General features: G+C 32.8%; 1 protein-coding gene across 7 annotated transcripts in view; it reads right to left on the bottom strand.

The window, feature by feature from the left end:
• Positions 1–20,020, bottom strand: part of Ralgapa1 (Ral GTPase activating protein catalytic subunit alpha 1) — a 217,398-nt gene that overhangs the window by 16,775 nt on the left and 180,603 nt on the right. For all 7 annotated transcript variants that reach the window (XM_021724701.3, XM_021724700.3, XM_078050215.1 and 4 more), the window contains 2 exons: positions 18,591–18,749; positions 16,894–17,021 (listed from right to left, as the gene is read on the bottom strand). In XM_021724701.3, coding sequence (XP_021580376.2) covers positions 16,894–17,021; positions 18,591–18,749 — 287 coding nt within the window. The remainder of the gene's footprint in view (positions 1–16,893; positions 17,022–18,590; positions 18,750–20,020) is intronic.

Genomic DNA, 20,020 nt, shown 5'->3' with positions numbered 1-20,020 from the left:
TAAGTCAGCATGGAAACAAATATTTTCCCTCACTAGTTGTGATCATTTTATAAAAGAAATTTTAAAACTTTTTATAAATTCTACAATGGTATGAGACAATGAGGGAGGAGAAAAAATATATAGATAAAATCAAATGAAGGTTAATTCTAGCTCACTTTTGGCAAATTTCTGGAAATGCTCTGTACATTAAGAATAAAGACAACTGAAAAATAAAAGTTTAAATACAGATGCTCAACATTTTATGGTGTTATCTCCCAATAAATCCACTGTGAGTTGCAACTATTGTAAATTGAAAAATTCTAAGTAAAAAATTCATTTAATACACTTAAACTACTGAATATCATAGCTTAGCACCACAGTACATTATACAACATAGGGCTGCTTACCCCCTTATTTGGTGGCTGTCTGGGAGCTGCCCAAAATCATGAGCGAGCAATCTATGGCATTTTGCTAGCCCAGGAAACTATTAAAATTCAAAGTATGGTTTTTACTAAAACATGTATTGCTTTGCATCAAATAAAGTTGAAATATCTTAAGTTGAACCACTGTAAAGTGGGGATCATTTGTGTTTAGGTTTATAAAAGGGCCATCTTGTGAGGTATTATAGCAAAATGTAGCATCATTTATTGAGGATATTTAGGACAGAACTAGAGTAAGGATACATCCACCAACATTACCTTCTGGAAACAGTCAAATCACCAAAACGATTATTTAGCAATAAGCCTTGCTTTGGGGAAGAGTACAAAAATTTGCTTGGGGGTTGTGGCTCAGCGGTAGAGCGTTCGCCCCGCACGTGCAAAACCCTGGGTTCCATCCTCAGCACCACATAAAAATAAATATGTGAAATAAATGTATTGTGTCCAACTACAACTAAAAAATAAATATTAAAAAAAATTTGCTTGGAAAAACAAAGCTGCTGACTAGAGTTGGGACTAGAACCTTAGACTTTTAATTAATGCCCAGCACTCTTTCTACATCCAATCTCAATGATCTAGGTGTGTGTATAGAAATAGAAGTAGATTAGGCATGTTAATTATGATGACCAAAACAATGAAAATTAGTTTAAATTCTAAGGTGAGCAAGTTTTGAAAAATGTCTTTATTTTGTTATGCTATATTTCATTATACTATATTTCATTATTATAGTAAAAAATCCTTGTCATAAAGTGAAAAAGTCACACATAACATTTTACTTTTAAAAGACTTTGAAATATCTTTAAGCATTGTAAATCAATATCGTTGCTCAGTCTTAAATGATGAAAAATAAGATTTTATTGAGATATATGAGTAGATATCTTTTGCAAGTACACTTCAAGAATCTCATGCTATTATCAGTGGCGAAGCAGTGTACTTCCCTGAAATATACAGGGAAATTAAGTGTTCAATGACCTAATAGGCACTGTTTATTTATAAGATGAAAGCAAACTATATTGCTTTCCTTACACAAAACAAAACCTTCTGGTAAATTAATAATCTGGCAGGGGGAAGGATGTTCCATTTTTTTCCTATTGGAGCTAATTTCTTCATAAAACATATAGTTTAGTTCATATGCAATAAAACTAAAATTTCCCTAAACAGTATGAACCTGAGTAGTAGTATTATTTACTTATACCATGTTAACAAAAATTCTTCTGAAAGTCTGCAACAGGTTATGACAAATTGTCTATTTTTATGATGCCTTATATTAATGAAATTCTTTAGTAGCTGATACTATCTACATCATGAAGGAAAAGCTGTGATTTGTCAGAGCAGACAAAGCTGGGCTTTAATCCATCCTTTTAACCATATTGCCAAGACTATATTGTTTTCACTGCGTCTCAATTAGGAGACAGGCAGGACACCTGGTACTTCTTTATCTAAGTCCCATGGGCTGCCAGATGACTCAAAATCCATAACAGGTGCTAAGGCAGTGTGAGGATAGCCCTATTATTGAAAACTGGAGTTGAATAAAATTTGTACCATATATAATTGCTCATAAATCAATTACTAAATGAAAACATTAAGTAAAAAGTTGATAAGCCCATTTCTACTAAAGTTCATGTAAATACATTTAAAAAGATTAACCTTAAATAGGCTTAAATTTTTAAAACTACCCCAAAGGATCTGAAAATCTTTTCTCATTTAATAATCTAATAATCATCAGTGGTTTCCAAAACGTACTAACATGATTCCACCTTCATGAAAGTTGTACAAAGCAAAATATCTAAAAGAAAAATTAACTTGTCTGTATTTAAATTTAATGAAATTAAAACTTTGTGCTCCTTTTTTTAGTTGTTGATAGACCTTTGTTTTATTTATTTATATGTGGTGTTAAGAATTGAACCCAGTGCCTCACACATGCTAAGCAAGTGCGCTACAGCTGAGCCATAGCCCCAGCTCCTAAAATGTGTATTCTTATTATTGATAATATCTACTTAATATATCATTATTAGTTTAGTATAATGAGGCCTTCACAGTAGAGGCAGAACTACTTCAAAATCACTAGTTATGAGTAAGAGTTTCAAAAACATTGCAGATACTAGAAAAGGAAATTAAACCAAATTTATAACCTTATCTGATATATGGACTTGTTTCTTTTGGGAGCAAAAATTCAGTAGATTAAAGTTGAGGAAATGAATGTATATATTTGAACTAAATACTAAACTTGAATACTGGAAGAAGACTGCAAAAAGGGAAAAAAAAAACAAGTGAAATTTTACAGTGTACAATTACTTATGTGATATCTCGACCTAAATGTGCACTAATTTAATTAAGATTTTGTTTAAATGCTATAATTATTGGGAATACAAAAATGATTTTATTATCATAGTAAGTAGTAATAAAGTACAGCAAACTGTCATTTAAGACAGTGTCGTAGAATCTATGATAAGCATTATATTGGCTTAAACTAATGCACTATATGCCCCCAGGGAATGATAGGCTTAGACACTGGACTTTAACATCAAAATCTATCCATTAATCTTGACTTAAATATAATCTATTCTGCAGTAAAAGGAAGAATGGGCATTCAATGAATTACTGTTTTTGAAATACTGCACTGCTGCCCATTTGCTAAAATCACTTAAGGAGATATGAGAAGATGGAATACTAGTAAATTTTATAGATTTACTAATTTCACAAAACATGCATTTGACTTTCTTCAAATTTGGCAAGAGCATCCCATTTATAAAAAAAAAAAATTTACAGATTTAAAATCTCTCTCCCTGATATTCCAATATCAGCAGAAAAAAAATCATCTGTGGAAATACACTATGGACTCAGAATCCTTGGATATTGAAAATAAGTTTTAATAAAAAATGTATTATATACAATATCTAAAATATCTACTATATATATTTATGATCGTTGTTTCTTTCTTTTCTTTTTTTTTTTTTTAACCAGAATGACCAATCTACCACTGACCAGAAGAAAATGGAAAGGACAGGAGAGAGAATTTAAGAGTGTGTATACAAATATCAGGCTACATAATACTTCATGAAAAGGAAATAATTCTCACATTTATAAAAATACTTGAACTAGAAACAATTCAATGAACTAACCATACAAAACTAAAATCATTATCAGCTACTCATGTAAATGATAAATACAGTATTTAACCTTAAGATGTGATAACTAATTTATCTTTAGTAGATTATTTTTGCACTTGCAACTGTTACACAGAAAGCTAATTTACATTTCTATACTAACATAGCTTATATGTATTCAGATGCTATTTGGAATTCTAAAAAGCAAAGTGTAAAGGAAATTAAATCAAATTTATAACCTTATTTGCTCTGTGAACTGTGGTGGTTTTAATCTACTTCCTCCTCTTTAAAATTTTTATGAATATAAAAAATACACTATTTTTAATCAAAATATAAAAAAAGCAAAACTGACATTTGCTCTGCTATAATCTTGTGGGCTAAAAATAGGTAATGGCATGTTAACAAGTGATTACTACAGGTGGTTGTTTAAATATACTCATTTGCTTTCTTTTTGATGGTAGCTATGTGCTAAATAAAAGTCAACACTCCTATCAAGAAAGTAAATGTAGAAACATCAGTTCTACAACTACTGTTTTTGTTCCTTCTCTTTTCTGAACAGCAATTAGTAAAGCAACCCCTTCCCCTCCTCCCTAGCTGTCAAGCTGTTCAGAGCAGTTTGCAACTTGACAATGGTACTATTGTGAATGCTCTCTGGGCTTCCTTCCCACAGAGAGTTAAATGGGCAGTTCCTGCTGCCCATGATTGGTGTCCAGTGAAATAATACTCAAGAGCCAGGTTTTATCAGCTTCACGCCAAAGAAGTGAAGCCAGGGAACCCAAGCCTTCATATCATACTGGACCATATGCCAACCCTGATGGCCCCAAAGGTTTATCGCTAAGAATCAGGATCCATCATGTCCCTTGTGAAATTTCACTTCACATACCTTATGTGAAATGCAAAGCTTCACTAAAAACTGAACCTTCTTTACAATTGGCATGAACAGATGGACGGTAACAGTGGTTTGGCAAGCAAAAGTTAAGATTTAAATAGGCTGTATTCTAGTGTTTGAGAGGAAAAGCAGAAGAAAATGGAGAGATTTGTGACCCATCATTTTGTTTTAATTCCATTATTTAGTTATTAAAAATTCAGTATCAAAAGCCCTTATATATAGTAAAATGAAAAGGATGAATTAAAAGCACTTCAATTCCTATGTAAAATAAGTTGAAAGACTAATTTGAGCTTTACATCCTTTATTCTTTGCTCTCTGAAATCCCTTAACAGCATCTGAATCTGCAGCTGTTTTTGAATTTAGACAAACACTAGAATAAAACTTGCATATTATATTGTAGGTATGGTAAATAATAATGTGAGCATACCACAGCACCTTTATCACTAATAGAACAATACAGGGTTTTAATGAATGGGGAAAAAAATCCCTAGTATAGTATAGGTGAGAAGTTAAAAACGGAAGTGCAGAAATATCAAGTTTGGTTGCTTTTAGGGAATAGTTTGCCCAGGCTCGGATGGAGTTCTCTATCTTCCTTCTGGCACGCTGTGATATCACCCAACTGTCTGGATTGGCATATGTAGACCATACTGTCACACTGGATTTGACAAAACAGATAAGATGATGGTAGTGATTTTTCTTTGCTATTTTTTTTTTGCCATGAAGTCAAAATACTATAAGAACAAAAGCATTCAACTTATCAATAATGTGTTAAAGTATAATAATGTGTAAAAACACAATCATGTAGAAAAGCATTTTATAGGGAAAGCATAAAAGACTGTTCTATGAGAAGAGTATCATGAGTCTATCATAAGAAATTTAAAATCTCAAATGCTGTTTTAAAGATGATAATTATTTGTAAATAGCGAGAGACCTTCTTAGCCTCAATAAGAAAAAAGTAATACTGATGTTCCCTAGCCTGGCATTTATGGCTTAAATAATTATTAGAAAAAATAGAGACTTTGAAAATAATGAATAAACAAACAGTTTGGAAAGTCTTCTGTAAAAAATGAAAACTGATAAGTTCAAACTATAACTGTTTTACTACTAAATATGTGACAAGTACATAAAAGCAGAAGGAACTGTCACCTTAGACACAGGCTGCCATATTACTGTTGGTAGCATTAGAAAACCTTAAATTTCCAGCAGATGCAGTGAAGTGTGCCCATAATCCCAGCAGCTTGGGAGGCTGAGGAAGGAGGATTGCAAGTTCAAAGCCAGCCTCAATGAGGACCTGAGCATCTTAGTGAGACCCTGTCTCAAAATGAGGAAAAAAAAAAAAAAGGATTGGAGATGTGGCTCAGTGATTAAGCATTCCTGGGTACAAAAAATAAACAAAAACCAAATCACGTTTACATTGCTTTTCTTTGTTTAACTACATAATATAGTTCTGACCTACTTCTTGATCTTCATGTGCCACCACTCTTTCTTTTGCTTTATGTCACCCAGCACTACAAACTTTTTTCTTTTTTTAGTCCCGTCATACTTGTATGCCTCCAGGCCATTTCCCACCCGTGGAAAAACTCTTCCCTAACTTTTCCTATCTTGAAAAGTCCCTTTTCTCTTTGGAGTAATTAGTTGAGCAGTCTTCTTTGATAAAGCCATTCCTAATTCCCTGTCCTGCCCATCTTCTCCCACTTAAAATGAATTATTTTGCCACCCTACTCTGTATATACTACTATTGCTGGACTCTCATCAGTGTGCACTTCATTTACCCATCCATAGGATTCTTTTTCCACAGCAGACCGTAAGCTTCTTGAAAGCAGTGACTTCCTTTCTTTTCCTAGCTTTTTTTCTCAGTGCCTCCCATGCAGGAAGTAGACAATATCTGGTAATAGATCAATGATCCAAAATTGTTTGGTAATGTTATTAATGTTATTATTAGTGCATTATAGATAGAGGGTAAAAACTTAAAATATCTCTAGAATTAGAAAAATGTTCATAGAATCTGTCCATGCACTGAAGTTATTTTTTTTGTGAGCTCACACAATTTAAATAGAAGTAATTATTACTAGTCCATATTAGTTACACCTTAGAAAAGACTGTGTCTAGAGAACACTGAGAGACAATGTTAGTTTTAGACATGCCAGATAGATTTACACTAATTGTTTCTGCATCTTTTTGAAGATATCGTCTAGATTTGCTAGGCCAAAACTAACACCTTGAAAGGCATGCAATAAAAATATTCCCACAATGATTTTATGGAAGCCCCTCAAAACCCCAATAGACACATAACTGCCATTTATTGAAAGAACAGCTGAACAAATGAAAACTGATAGTAAAGAATACATTAGTCACCACAGAACTGCTGCACATATCCAGGGCTCTTGTTTAAATAATTTCTCTGTATATGCAGACTATAAGGCTTGGCAGCAAAATCCAGGCCAACAGGATGTTTAAACACAGCAAACAATTCATTGCAAGTAATACCCATGTCTTTAACACAGTGGACTCAGATGTTCCAATTAGGTAAGTAAGAATGTTGTCTACTCCTTTTTTTTTTTTTTTAAAGAATGTTGTCTACTCTGAAGAGGTCCCACTACAATGAGTTAATATTAATGGCAAAATGACTGCAAGCATTTCAAAGACCATAAAAAATTTCAAAGATCTCAAAACTTGGATAATTCAGCTGGAGAGACCTTTTGTATGAAGAATTACCTTCCCTTCTTTTAAAGCATGAATAACCATAATTATACGTATTGGAGTATTAACAATTAACCAATTTGTCTGTGAGGTTTCAGACTTCCAATTAAAATGTATAAAGGACAAACAACACAAGACTCTTAATGGGAATCACTAACCTCACTAGCATCTAGACTCTCATATCTGTCCCCTACTGCTCTTCTGTGGCTACCACTTTCCCTGACATACAGAAAGGTAGTGTGAACCTTTAGGGCTACTGCTATACACAGCCTCCTTCTTGGATGGGATACCTGAGACAACTTCTTTCACTATCAAGTCAGAGGTGTTTTAGTTCTGTTTTCTCCCAAACAGATAGCTTTGTCCCCTTACCTCCCCTGACTACTGGTCTCTGAAAATTATCCTCATTAAACAATAATATCCTCTAATAAAAATATAATGATAAACCAGTCAAAATATAAAATCCTTGGGTGTGTACCATTCTGGCTTATTCCTATGTCAGAGGTAATTTCTTCTTGTCCTAGGTTCTCTCTTCTTACTACTCATGAGCTCTTAAGAGTTGCAGTGTAGTTTAATTTGAACCAAAATTATAAGTTAATACAAAAAAAAAAAAAGGGACTTTTTTGTTCTTAACAGAATCTATACTAATCATAAGCTTCAAAAACATAGAACATGGGGCTAGGGTTGTGGCTCAGTGGTAGAGTGCTTGCCTAGTATGTGTGAAGCACTAGGGTCTATTCTCAGCACCACACATAAGTAAATTAATACAATAAAGGTTCATCAACATATAAAAATATTAAAAAAACATAGAACATAAAAATACAAGTGAACTTTTAATATATACTGGTAAATGGGTAGCAAATTTTCTGTTTAAGAGAAAAAAAATGAAGAGTTAAGAATCCATTTACTCTTAGGGCAGGGACTGTGCTGGAAGTCAGTGAAACAAGGGGGGTAAGACAAATGTTAATATGTGCACATACATGGTAATTACTATAACAAAAATGTATGAGGTAATGTGAGCAATAAGTAAGGGATTAGGTCATTAAGAATGAGTATAATTAGGTAGAGGTGGGGCACTCTTAGAGTAAAAATATGGGCTTGAAAAAGAAGGGTATTCTTAGAAAATAAACATGGTTTAGTTAGACACATTATAGAGTATCCTGGGTGTCAGTGTGACGGGGATGATTGCAAAGAGGGGTGAAGTTAGGGAGGAGTGCCAGTATATTTGACAAAACTATACTGACAGAAATGAGGTTTGTGGTGGGTAAGATAAAAAGAATTACTTGCAGGTAGTCAACAAATGTAGACCTATTTCAATAAATGTTCAACAACCATCGTTAATCTTTCAGTATACTTAGGTTTATGTTTTAGTATATTTCCAGTGTCAATATAAAGGTTAATAATATCAACCACCATGTAGCTGCTATTTGCTAAGCTGCTGCTACACATGTTGAACAGGCTGCTTAGTGCTTCATGTAGATAATTTTGCTTAATCCTTACACAAATCCTGAGTTTGGTACTATTATTATCCTCTCTTTACTGATTAAATTAAGGATAGTTCATACTTATTGATGTAATCTTCTGAGAAAATGATCTATAAAAGACAGTAGATACATAAAATTATGTAGCTTCTTAAGAAACTGATTTTCTGCTAACATAAAATGACAGCAATATTGATGGGCCCCCTTAAGAGTTTTATAATGTCCTATCATAATGAAAGGCAACCACATTAGCGGAGCCAATCAATTGCATTTCATTTAGTTTTGGCTCTCATACTTCTGCAACAGGTTCTTTACATTTGAGTAGTAGAACTGCAGGGATAACAAACTATGACTAATTGAAGAATGATCATTGACTTCTTGTAATTTGTCTGATAAAGTTAAGCAGAAACCCAATTCTGGCATTTAAGAAAAAGTCAATCTAAATAGATTAGAAGAAATCAAATAATACTGACTATGGGAGGAAAGAATATTAAATCGAGGTATAAAGTATTTCTTTAAACATATCATTTAATTGGGTAATATCCCTCATACTGTATAATTCAGAATATTATATGTATAGATACCCACACAAAGCTCTAAGTTGTAAATTATAAGAACATAATAGATATGTTGTATTCTATCTGCCCAAACCCCATTCTTTGAGACCCAATTTTTCTGTATATTCTTTCCTGATCTTCTTATTCCAAACTAATTTATTCTTCCTTGGAACTCTCATATCATCTATTATTCTACTATAATACTTTCATTTTATCTTGCATAATAATTACTAACATACACATTATTCTCTATTCCTTTATAAAAACAAGAGGACCATCTGATTGGTTTCTGCATTAACCTCAAAATCTTTACTACTACTGTGTAAATGATCAATAGATATTTTTGAAAGAAGAAAAACAGTACAGTTATATTTCTTGAAGTGGTGGTAGTTAACTGTAATTATTCATCGTAGTACATTTATGATTTATGTACTTTTCTCAAATTGAATTCTGCAATAAGAAAGAAGAAAAGAAACAGGACATATTGGTTAATTTTATCAGCCAATGTGGCTGGGTTTCCATTTCCAAATAGAAACTAGTTTTTGGTTAAACACCACTCCGGATGTTACTGTAACTGTGACTGTTTTTTTTTTTTTTTTGGTGTGATTACTATTTAAATCATTAGACTTTGAGTAAAGCTGATTACCTTCCATAAAGCAGGTAGGCCTCATCTGGTCAAAGGCTTTTAAGAGACAGAGGTCACTTGAGAAAGGAAGAAATCCTATTTCCAGATACTTTCAGACTGAGACAGCAACATCAGCTCTTCCCTGGGTCTCTACAGTTTTCAGACTTGATAAGCCCTGCAAATGTGAAAGCCAGTTCCTTCTTTCTTTCTCATTATCTCTACTACCTGGATCTGTAGATTTTTTAAAAATCTGTATATTCAAGCAACCTTGGATAAAAAAAAATTATGTCTCTACTCAACATGTACAGAATTTTTTCTTGTCATTACTCCCTAAACAATACAAAATAACAACTATTTACATAGCATTTACATACTGGATATTATAAGTAATCTAGAGATGATTTAAAGCATGCAGGAGGATGTATGTATTTCTACGCAAATATTATACCATTAAATATAAGGTACTTGACTATCGGCAGATTTCAGTATCATCAGGGGAGCGATTGATTCTATTTCTCTAAGAATGCTAAATACTAATACAATGGAATTATATACTGTAAATTCTGAAAATTTTTACATGTAAATCTCACTTTAAAAAAGAAACAGTATGTAAACAATGTTATCATATTTAACATATGTACATTTAGAAGTCAGTCAAAATGTCTTCAGGATCAAAACAAATAACTGCTTTAAAATTTTTATTTAAGGAATAGAATAGAGTTACAATGGCAAAGGCCATGAAATTAATGCTTTAGAGTTGTTCTCACTGCAAAAATAAATCAACAATAACCCCCACTTCCCTGCCCCAACATTCTTTCTAGGTAACTAAGAAATGGTGGCTAAGATCAAACCTGAAATATCCCTCTAGTCCAATGGTTACCTAGAATCTGCCTGGTCTTCCTCCCTAGGGTTTCAGTTCAATTCTAATTGCATGAGTAAACCAATAAATTGAGCTTAAAAAAAAAAAAGTACCTGACAAAATCAGAGGTTGCATGAAAATGCTTTTCAAGTACAAGTACGGCAAGAAATGACAAGTGAAGTAAGGAGAGGTTTCAAAGCTTGAAAGACAGTCATCAATACTGACAGATTACTGTAATTCTGGCTGCCAGCATGATCGATTTGGGCAGCATATGACAATCAATATTGTCCTCATTTAGCGAACAACATTAGATTCATAGTTACAGAAGATGTTCCTAGGGTAAAATTTAAACTATATTTAATGATTATAAATAGCACAATTTATGCTATGGAATCTTAGTGGGTATTTTTATTGGGCATAAAATAACTGACCCAGTAGTACAATTATCCAAATATAATTGTTTATTACATTTTTTTACCCCTTCATTTCTTTTATGGGAATTAAAGTATTAACTGTAGTGATTTTCAAAGCCTACTACTATATCAATTACTATTGTAATTCATGTTAAATGCATTGATCTGTTTTAGAATGCATAATTTTGTTTTCAATAAAAGCAAATTTGAATTTGTCAAAAACATACATTTTTAAACTCCACATATTATATTTTGGAAATTAGTATTTATTATTTAAAAGATATTCCTACATTTTAACATCTTAAAGTACACGTATATGGTTGTAAGTTATTACATATACTTTCATTTATAAAATAAGAAATATATCTGTAAGGAAGTCATTGTTCCCAACATTTAGAATTAATACAGAATTTTGTGCATCTCTATGAGAGAATTGTTATGTTCTTCCAATTAACAAAGGATAAGAGTATTTCTAACTATATATAGTTGTCCCTTGATTATCTATGGGGGGTTTGTTTCAGTACCCCCATGAATACCAAAAATCTATAGATGTGCAAGTCTAATATAAAATGGTGTAGTATATTCATATAACCACGGCAATTTTCCTGTGTATCCTTCAAATGATCTCTACACTACTTATAATAATACCTCTACAAATGTAAATGCTATATAAATAGCTATCATAACTATATTATTTAGGGAATAATGACAAGCAAAAGTCTTAATTTTCTTTCAAATAGTTTCTAGTTAGTTGAATTTTAGAACATGGAACCGATGGATACGATGGTTAACTTCATGCAAAACAGCACTGGAGGGCTGGGGTTGTGGCTCAATGGTAGAGCACTTGCCTAGCACATGTGAGGCACTGGGTTCAATCCTCAGCAACACATAAAAATAAATAAATAGAATAAAGATATTGTGTCCATCTACAATTAAAAATATTTAAAAAAAACAGTATTGGAAAACAATTTCCTATAGCTTCTAAATTCAAGCTTCTATGTAAAGAAAAATTTGTTTAATCTGGTTTAATGTTTTCGCTCTAAAGTGTTCCACACACAATTTTTCTGGTAGAAACTATTCAGATTTGCTGCTAAAATACATTGTTTATGTTTTCTATTTTCATTTGCAGTTGTCTCTCTTCATCCTAGAATTTTCTCCAACATGGTATCTATTAATGTCTCAACATGATTAACTATTAAGCATGTCATGAAGTAGGTCTGATAATCCAACAAATCAATCTACTAACCAACCAAACATAGAAACATAATCAGGTAACCTTGGTATTGGGTGGATTATGTTATATTGACTGTAATTTTTACACATAACAGAATTCATCATTGGTCAAACTAATGCAACTTACTATATTTACTAAGCACATCCAAAGTCATTTATCTTATGTAATCTTCACAATTCTTAGACGGGCATTAGTATATTTTTACAGATGAAGAAAGTGAGATTCAAAGATTCTATAACTTGGGCTAGCAGAGTGGGTCAGTGGTAGAGAGCTTACCTAGCATGGTCAGGCCATGGGTTCTACCCCCAGCAATGCAAAAAACAATAAAAGATTCTGTAACATGAACAAGACCGCAAGACAGGTCAAGTTAAAAATCATTATTTACACCTGCAAATCCAACTTTTGCACCTCTATTATTACATGAAAATCTGAACAGAAGAACGTGTGTTGATTTTTTAAAAAAAATTAAGTTATATTCCCAACATTGTTGATTTTGTATTTTTTAACGTCTTGGAGAAGTGTGCATCTTAAATGTTGTTTGTACTTCAGGTCAAAAATTTGTTTGCTCAATAAATGGATTTCTTGTTTTATGACACAAGAGATAAATAGAGTTCTGCATTTCAATCTAATCTAATTTTGCTACTTTCCAAAAAAATTTTAAGGCGTGTGTGTGTGTGTGTGTGTGGGTGTGTGTGTGTGTAAAGGAAAATGCAAACTCTTTCACATCCACCTCTGTGCTCTACTTTCAACTGAGAAAGTGAAATTGTGGAGGACACTAAACCTCAGGGTGAACAACAGGATTAGGTGAACTGTGAAAGAGGTAAAGGTTACAAAGACATCTTTGGTGAAGCTATGTGGATAAAATTATTTTATGGGTAACTGTATATTTCATGTAAGATTAACTACTTTTCTAGAGATATACAGAAGATAATAAACTGAAAAATATGCTCCAAGAAACAGATTTAAGACTTCAAAGCTTTTATGAAAGAATTACAATGAGATGAAAATCAGAATAGAAATTTAGAAAAGGTAGATGAGGAAGGGGAGAATTGGTCACTTAAGTATCTTGTTTTGTACAAAATAATAAGATACTCTATCTTGGGAGTGGAGCTGCCCCACCCCACTTTTTTTTAAGGTGTCGGGGATTGAACTGAGGAACTCATATTTGCCAGGTAAGTGCTCTACCACTGAGTTACCTTGGCCCCTGATTTTCCTAAGAAGTCATATGGTATGTAGACTTTAAAAATGGGAAACTATGAGTTTGATGAATTAATCACATCTGATGAAATGACTTTCAAGATTCCAGGCTCCGAAGGTAATGCAAATAACCCTGATTACTGGGTACACTCAGCTGGCTTTACAAAAACTCTGAATGGTCTTCTTGAATAGATTCTCCTAATTGCTTCAAAACAATAAGCAGCTTGCATACTTTTCAAAACAATTCACAAGAACAACCAACACACTGTACAAAGAGAAGAGATTTAGAAACTAAGGGTGCTGTGGCGTACACCTGTAATCCCAGCAGCTCAGGAAGCTGAGACAGGAGGGTTGCCTCAGCAATAGTGAGGTGCTAAGCAACTCCATGAGACCCTGTCTCTAAATAAAATACAAAAACAGAGCTGGAGGATGTGGCTCAGTGGTTGAGTGCCCCTCAATCCCTGGCACAAAAATAAATAAATAAATGAATGAATACATTAATAAATACTTTCTCCATGTTTACACTAATCACTTACTGAACTTGCCCACTGAAATTTCTTTTCAAATTATATATTCATATGTAGAATATTGACACTAATGGGCTGGGGTTGTGGCTCAGTGGTAGAGCACTCACCTAGCATATGCAAGGCACTGAGTCCAATCCTCAGCACGACGTAAAAATAAAAATAAATAAATAAACGTATTGTGTCCAACAACAACTTATATATATACATACACACATACACACACACATATATGTATGTGTGTGTGTGTGTATGTGTGTGAAAAAATATAAAATGATACCAAATCCTCTTCTTACCCTGCACAAGTCAATTCCAAGTGGATCAAAGACCTAAGAACTGAACCAGAAATTAGCAAGTGCTAGAAGAAAATATAGGCTCAACATTCCAACATACTGGCACAGGCACTATCTTCCTTAACAAGACTCCTAAAGCGTAAAAACTAAAACGAAGGATCAGTAAGTGGGATGGCATCAAATTAAAAAGCTTTTGCACAGCAAAGGAAACAAAGAGTATGAAGAGAGAGACTACAGAATGGGAGAATATCACTGCTACCCACTCCCCAGGGGATTAAAATCCAGAATATATAAAGAACTCAAAAACTTAACATAAAAAGACCAAATAACCCAATTAATACATGGGCAGAAGAACTAAACAGACATTTTTCAAAAGAGGAAATACAAATGATGGACAAAAATGCAAATCAATTTCATTTCACCCCAATCATAAATGCCAATTATCAAGAAAAATGCTGGCTGGCAAGGAATGTGGGGAAAAAGGTACACTCAAATTGTTGGTGGGACCTCAAGTATGGAGATTCCTCAAAAAATAAGTAATGGAACCACTCTATGACCCAGCTATCCCATTCCTTGGTATTTACCCAAAGGAACCAAAATCAGCATACTTTAGTTTTATAGCCACATCAGTGTTCATAGTAGTACAATTCACAATAGCCAAGTTATGTAACCAGCCAAAATGCCTGTGAACAGATGAATGGATAAAGAAAATGTGGTATATATACACAATGTTGAGTTTTACTCAGCCATAAAAAAGAATGAAATTCTAGCATTTGCTGGCAAATGGATATAACTAGAGAACATTATGCTAAGTGGAATAAGCCAGACTCAGAAAGTCAAGGGTTGAATGCTTGCTCTCATATCCAAAACCTAGACCAAAGACCAAAATAAGAAGAAGAAGGGGGGAGGGGAAGGGAAGGGAATTCCATGAAAATAGAAGGGAGATCATTGGAGTACAGAAAGTGTGTGTGTGTGGGGAGGTTTGAGGAGAAAGGAGAGGGATGGGAAATGGAAGAAACTGGAATGAAATTGACCAAACTATCTCATGTACATATATGAATACACCACAGTAAATTTCACCTTTATGTATATTTATAAAGCACTAATTTAAAAATACTATGTAAAAAATAAAAAAAAGTTCTTTCCAATTTATACATCTCCATTTAGTAGACTCCTCCTAGTGTCATTTTTTGAGACGGGATCATGCTATGTGGCCCAGGCTGGTCTCAAACTTGTGGGCTCACACAACCTTCCAAGCATCTGGGACTACAGGCACACACTCCAAATTATATTTTTAATAATGTAAATCTCCTGAATTATCATTTCACTAAAATGACTCACTCAAAAACTTAACATATTTTTAATTTAAAGTAAGTGAAGATATAAATGTTACAAATAAAAAATGTTATATAAATATCATTAAGCTTTTAAAAAAATTTTTAGTTGTAGATAGACACAATACCTTTATTTTATTTATTTATTTTCATGAGGTGCTGAGGATCGAATCCAGTGCCTCACATGTGCTAAGCAAGTGCTATACTGCTAAGCCACAACCCCAGCCCCAAAACATCATTAAGCTTTATCAATTTAACATATAATAATCCATTTGTAATTTTATTTCAGTGTCAGAATATATGAGAAATTAAGTAGGAATCAGAGTTCTTAAGTAGATTTTCATCAAAAGAAAAAATATTTGTGGCAGATTACCAAGTTATATCTATGTCATGTGGAATAAAACATATTTTTGAAAGCCTTCCTTTTAAATCCTAATATTTATAGCTTATTGTGTTAAAGAACAGTAATAATGAAATAGTGTTAATCATATTGAAAAAAGTATATGAAAAACACAAATTCATTTTATAAAAGACCATCAGAAAATAGTTGAAAACTTTCTATGTGCTGTATACTTGGCACTATCTTAAGAGCTTTACGTATGAGTCATTATTAGTTCTTGTAACAACAGGTGCTAGCTATTACAATTATTCTTATTTTACAGATAAGTAATTGAGGCTCAGAGATGTTATAGAAAACACAGTTTAAGAAAAGCCAGAATTTGAGTATAACCTGGCTCCAGAAACTACAGTCTTAATTACTGCATGTCCTCTCATACTTCCATGTCTCTGTTTATATTGTTCTATTAGGAAAGCTCTTAATCTCATCAATCTGATTAACTCTTATTTGTCCCTCAAGATTGGTTTAATCCTCACATTCGTCAGAAGTGTTTCCTGATAACACTATCCCCTCCAGCTGAGTGGGGGCCCCTTGTTAGTATACATATTGCATGTATGTTGAAAACAGTATGTTTCCCCAATAAGACTTGAGTTCTTTGCAATGACTTTTGATTATTTCTCATCTTCAGAGCAGTAGAATGTCCACAAATAATGCAACTCTCATTAATTAACCAAAAGATTAGTACTGATTAAAATTATATAAAAGAAAATACATCACTCATATATCGTAACTACTCAAATCAATGGGGAGGAACTCCACCATTGGTTTATCAATAAACAGAAACTAACCCAATGGTCTTCAAACAGAAATATTTACCTTGGAAAAGCAGACATACATTAGAGTTGAAACCATATTGTTTAAAAAGGATACAAGTTTTGATACAATGGAATCAGTGATTTCAGAGCACGGCTTGCATTTATAGCTGTTGCTCGAACCATAATGGGTAGAACCTTCCCATTCACAATAGCACCATCAAAAAGTGGACCAAAGAAGGGAACCTAATAAAGAAATGAAAACAATTTTATATTTAAATTGTAGAAAGACTATAAACAAGAGCAATCAAGAACATTTTGCATTCAAAAGTGTTTCTGCTTCTTTAGTTCTTCCTTGAGTAAAAAAAATCTGTTCAATAATTAAATTATTTTCCATGCTGGATCACTTATCCTAGACCATAAACAAAAAATGCCAATGTTCTACAGGGTGTCTATGCAAAACAGCCATGTGCTTCATGTAACCAACTAAATAATTTATATATCCTGCCAATTTTCAAAGTTTTGTAGTTTCAATTATATATAGAAACCTAATGCTAGAAGTAAATTCCTATTCCTCACGGAGCAAACACAGGAAAGATATATATCTTTATAGTCAGGAAGTCTTTCATACTTTTGTGAGAGACTACCTTTACTACAGAACCTAAAATACTTTACCTTGGTATATTAGGAAAAAAAAAATCTGTGTTTTGAAATTAAATGCCATTTTCAACAGGGGAATGACAATTTCAAAAGTTATTCTATTTAGGCCTGGGGGTATAGCTTGAGTGTCTGCCTAGCTGGGTTCAATCCCCAGCACTGCTCCTCTACCAACACACATTATTTTATATGAATATCATTGGCACAAATGGTAGCTGAAGGCACGGAAAGAAGCTGTGGAAGGCATAGTGAGTATTTTAGGCTTTGTGGCCACAAACTGTCTTATTTGTCAAAAAAATTTTTAAAAGAAAAATGTAAAAAAATCATTCTTAGTTTGTGGGTTGTACAAAGTCAGGCTGTGGGCCATGGCATGTGACCTCTGGTTTATATAAACTTTAAAAAAAACTGGCCATCAGCAAAATTCACACATGAAAAGCTTAACCCAATCCAAGAAATTCTGAAGATTCTTGATCAATTGTCAAAAATAAGTTTTCTACTAAAAAAGTTAAGCTTAAAAAAAAAGAAAGAAAGTAATGCAACAAAATAATAGCAAACTTCTCTGATCTTGAAATACTTTTGTAATAGCCATTTTAACCCTATGCTGTAATACAAAAGACATTCAACTGTAGGAAAGGATACAGAAGTAGGCTTTTTATTTTTATTTTATTATTTTTAAATTTATAGTGTCCTCATTTATTAAGCAACATGACTAAAAATCACAAAATTTTAATAAGCATATAAAATAAAAATATAGGAATCACATATTCTTGTTCTAAAGGGAGGGTTTACTTCTGAATCTTAGGGTTTTGCTAAATTGCTGAGGCTGACTTTGAATTCACTATCCTCCTGCCTTGACCTCCCAATGATCGTTCTTTTAATAAAAGATAGGTCCTTTAATGAGATTAGTATTCAGAAACTTTCACCCTGACACTATTGAGCCATCTCCCATTTGAGCAGTTTCTTGTTATTTATCCTGTTTTATTTCCTGCTGTACCAGGTTTAAGATAATCTACTCTGCTATCAGAGACTGGGTTGCATTTCCCCCCATTTTCACAACTTGATGCCTGGTCTAATTTTTCTTCTATAAGATGGAAAGAATTCACAAACCCAACAGAACTCAAAATCTAGTATTAAAAATGGGAGCAAAGGAGTTCTTACCTCTGGCTTTTTCATTATTTGGATACTGAACATGTGATTTTTCATTGGATATATTATAATAAGAACATCGCCAAATTCTGTAGGAATAATTCCTCTCCTGTAGTCTCTGGTATGCTCTGACCAAACAATGTGTACTTCATCATTTCCTAAATGTCTCAACTGGAAAACCAAGAAAATAATTTTAGTGCCTTATAAAAAGCTCTGTGAGTATAGTCATATAGTTAGTAACAACAACATACTATAAAAAGGAGAAAATGTAAATAAATAAAAAATGATTAAATTTCATTTGGTCATTTTCACAACACATGAAACACATTTAAAGACAGTGTGAGACACTGCAGAAGACAATCTTAACTGCACATAGTTAATGAGAAGCAGAGAGAACTTAAAAAGATTCACATATAGTTCATTTTTCTTAACTAGCAACTGCACCAATTCTTCACTACCAAACTTTTAAAGATTGTTTACAAGAGTGACTAATTTGAGATTCTTCTTTTTCTGACCACTCTCTGGAAGTGCTAATGAGTGGTAAAGTGGCCTGAAGGAAGCAACAGGAAGAGAAATAAAAGAAATAGATAATTCATGAATTGGATGATCACTTATTGAGTAACACAAAGTGTGGTTTAACAAATTTCCAGGTTTTCTTTGTCTATGAAACTATCTTGAGTTATTAGACCTTTAAAATGTTATTTAGATACATGTAATGGTTACAAAGGTGTTTCTGGCAATCTGAGTTAATGTTATAATTAAAACTGCATCAAAATAAAGCATCCAAAGCTGGATTTCTTGTAAATTATTAAAAAAATTAACTTAATGCCTATGATTCTTGAATTTTATTCTTGGTGATTACTGTAAAACATAAATTTTATTATTCTAGTACATTTATTGATTCTGCCACTTAATACATTTGAGTCCACTTTCAGTTTACTTTGCAATATTCTAGTCACATTAAAGGTGGGAAAGTTTGAAGACAAAACTAGGGATAGTTTTTATGTTAATGTATAAGAAATTTCTATTTTAAAAATGTTTAATTATTTTTGAGTAAGGGCATAGGGTAAGCAAAAAAACAATATGTGACTTAAAGACAGGAGTTAAGTTCAATTATTGAAAGGCTCTCTTCTGTCACTCCTTAACCTTGGAGTTAACTCCTTAATCTTGTAGTTAACCCCTTTATGCCTGTATATAACATAACTGGAATGATATAAATATGGGATGTGGACTTTGTGACATTTTTTTAAAATAAAAAAAGGATTACACAACTCAGAAAAGCCATGGCTCTATAATTTCATTTTTTAATCAAAATACTTTAAAAATATCCTTCCTATACAGCCATTCCCATGTGTCAGCTTCCCTAATAGGTTTATGTTAACTGAATACAAAAGAAATGTGAAATAAATTTAACCAGGAGGGATGATCCAATCTAATTTTGA

Source organism: Ictidomys tridecemlineatus, chromosome 5, assembly GCF_052094955.1.
Source record: "Ictidomys tridecemlineatus isolate mIctTri1 chromosome 5, mIctTri1.hap1, whole genome shotgun sequence".
NCBI lineage: Eukaryota > Metazoa > Chordata > Mammalia > Rodentia > Sciuridae > Ictidomys > Ictidomys tridecemlineatus.
This window is presented reverse-complemented; position numbering and strand designations above follow the sequence as displayed.